The sequence below is a fragment of the Berghia stephanieae genome, chromosome 5 (genome assembly GCF_034508935.2).
Source record: "Berghia stephanieae isolate SIO BIC M18660-M18661 chromosome 5, UCSD_Bste_1.3, whole genome shotgun sequence".
Taxonomy (NCBI): domain Eukaryota; kingdom Metazoa; phylum Mollusca; class Gastropoda; order Nudibranchia; family Aeolidiidae; genus Berghia; species Berghia stephanieae.
The window spans coordinates 33317691-33319504 of NC_088364.1; the positions used below are offsets into that span (position 1 = coordinate 33317691).

The 1814-nt window shown below is 41.7% G+C and overlaps 1 protein-coding gene across 2 annotated transcripts in view; it reads right to left on the reverse strand.

Annotated features, from left to right (window-relative positions):
• Positions 1-656: 656 nt before the first annotated feature.
• Positions 657-1814, reverse strand: part of LOC144972789 (glutamate receptor ionotropic, NMDA 1-like) — a 240145-nt gene continuing 238987 nt past the window's right edge. For both annotated transcript variants that reach the window (XM_078914426.1, XM_078914427.1), the window contains one exon: positions 657-1757. In XM_078914426.1, coding sequence (XP_078770552.1) covers positions 959-1757 — 799 coding nt within the window. In that variant the 3' untranslated portion in view covers positions 657-958. The remainder of the gene's footprint in view (positions 1758-1814) is intronic.

The window sequence follows — 1814 nt, forward strand, 5'->3', positions numbered from 1 at the left end:
AAGGAAAAGAAGGATGCACAAAACCCGGATGACTTCCAGTTTTTTTGTTTTTTTTTTGGGGGGGGGGGGGGGATTTATTTTCTTGTGATCTGGACCGTCTGTCCATATTATAGCAGCAGTGGTTGAAAGATTAGTCTATCAGACCTAGTGGGATGATCTAGCGTCCCAGCCATATCCTAGAGGGCAGCAAGCAATAGCAATAGTCCGTTTAACCCAAACCATGATAATCTGTAGCTTTTAGCTGTGAAGTAGCACTCACTATAGACAGTTCTTTGAAATGTGAAATTGAAAGAATTTCTTGTCTAGCCATGGACGGGCAAAAATATTAGAGCTTTTATATAGCTCAATATCCACTAAACGTGGTTAAAGCTCTTTACAAAGGGTCCCTAGCCAACAGCAACACGTAACATGTAGGACGAGACATGACGACTGTTAAGTGACATTACATTTTTTTCGGACAGAGACAACGTGGTTAACGGCCAGGTAGTCATTTACACATGAGTACAGAGAGAGCAGGTGGGTAAAGCGCCGTGTCCAACGATTCACCTATGCACAGTTAAGAGCATGACTGAAACCCAGAGTTCCGATCCAAAAGCGAGTGCCATACCACTAACCCACATTGGCGCAAAATGAAATACGTAACATTAGTGAAATTGTTCTAACTCGTAGAAATCAATTTATATTTACAAACATAAATCAATGAGATAATGATTAAATAAACCTATAAAAACACGGAAGCTTTCTATTCTTTAGATGTTGGATTTTAGTGCCAGTTGGTTGTGCAAATAAATTAATCACTTCACACGCTCATGAAAAGTTGCAAGACACTAAGTGATTTTCGCAGAGCGCCTCAAAAGTTAAGTTTGGTTTTAGTTTGATTGAGTTTTTCAGTAATGAGAAATTATTGTCTTTGAAATATATCACAAGTCTTGACAAATCAGATATCATGCTTAACACATCAGGATCCTGTCCCACTCACCCCCACATAGGTTTTACCGTCGAATTTTCGAGACTTATTTACATTTGGGGATTTATTATCTATATCGGAGCCAAAGCTTCCACCCACTGCCGATGTGTAGCTCGGGGAACGTTTTAGTCCGGGCCAGGGTGAAATTTTCCCCGTGACATTGGCACCCAAAGAAGTTGTTGTCGTGCTGTGAGTACTTCCGCATTCACTATCAATATCGTCAAGAACATTAAATGGCGCATAACGTCCATCGTCTTCGTGGAAATAGTCTGTTGAACAATCACTATAAGAAGGCGGAAGCTCCACATACTTAGTTCCGGTGATGTTGCTTTCCGGTTTAGCCGGCGTTTCCGGCAATGTGTTTTGGTGCTGAATACTAAAATCCTCTTCCGGTATTCCAGCTCGAATATGACAAGAATCTCCGTTTTGGTCTTTTGTATAGGTGACCTCTGGAATACTGTGGACTTCGAATAATGAAGGGTTGTGTTTGGAATAAGGCGTGGAGGAGGAAGAGGGCGTGTGCCGTCTTCTGTGTGCATTATTGTGATTGCCAATGTTGTTTGGAAGCCCGTGAGTTGAAGAATGTGGTATCGAATGCAGTTGTTGCTGTTGTAGTTGTTCGTGCTGTTGTTGTAATTGCCGGTTTTGATAGGGCTGTGGTTGCGGTTGGGGTTGCTGTTGACAAACACCAAAATGTGGTTTATGGTTGGGTTGTGAATTGTCGTACAAAGATGTGGATCCCATAGTAATGGACTTTGGTATCGTGTCCACACCATCGTCTTCAGAAATACTACGAGGAAACATGAGGAAAAAAATCAGGTAGATTTGGTGTCATTGGTCATTCTCA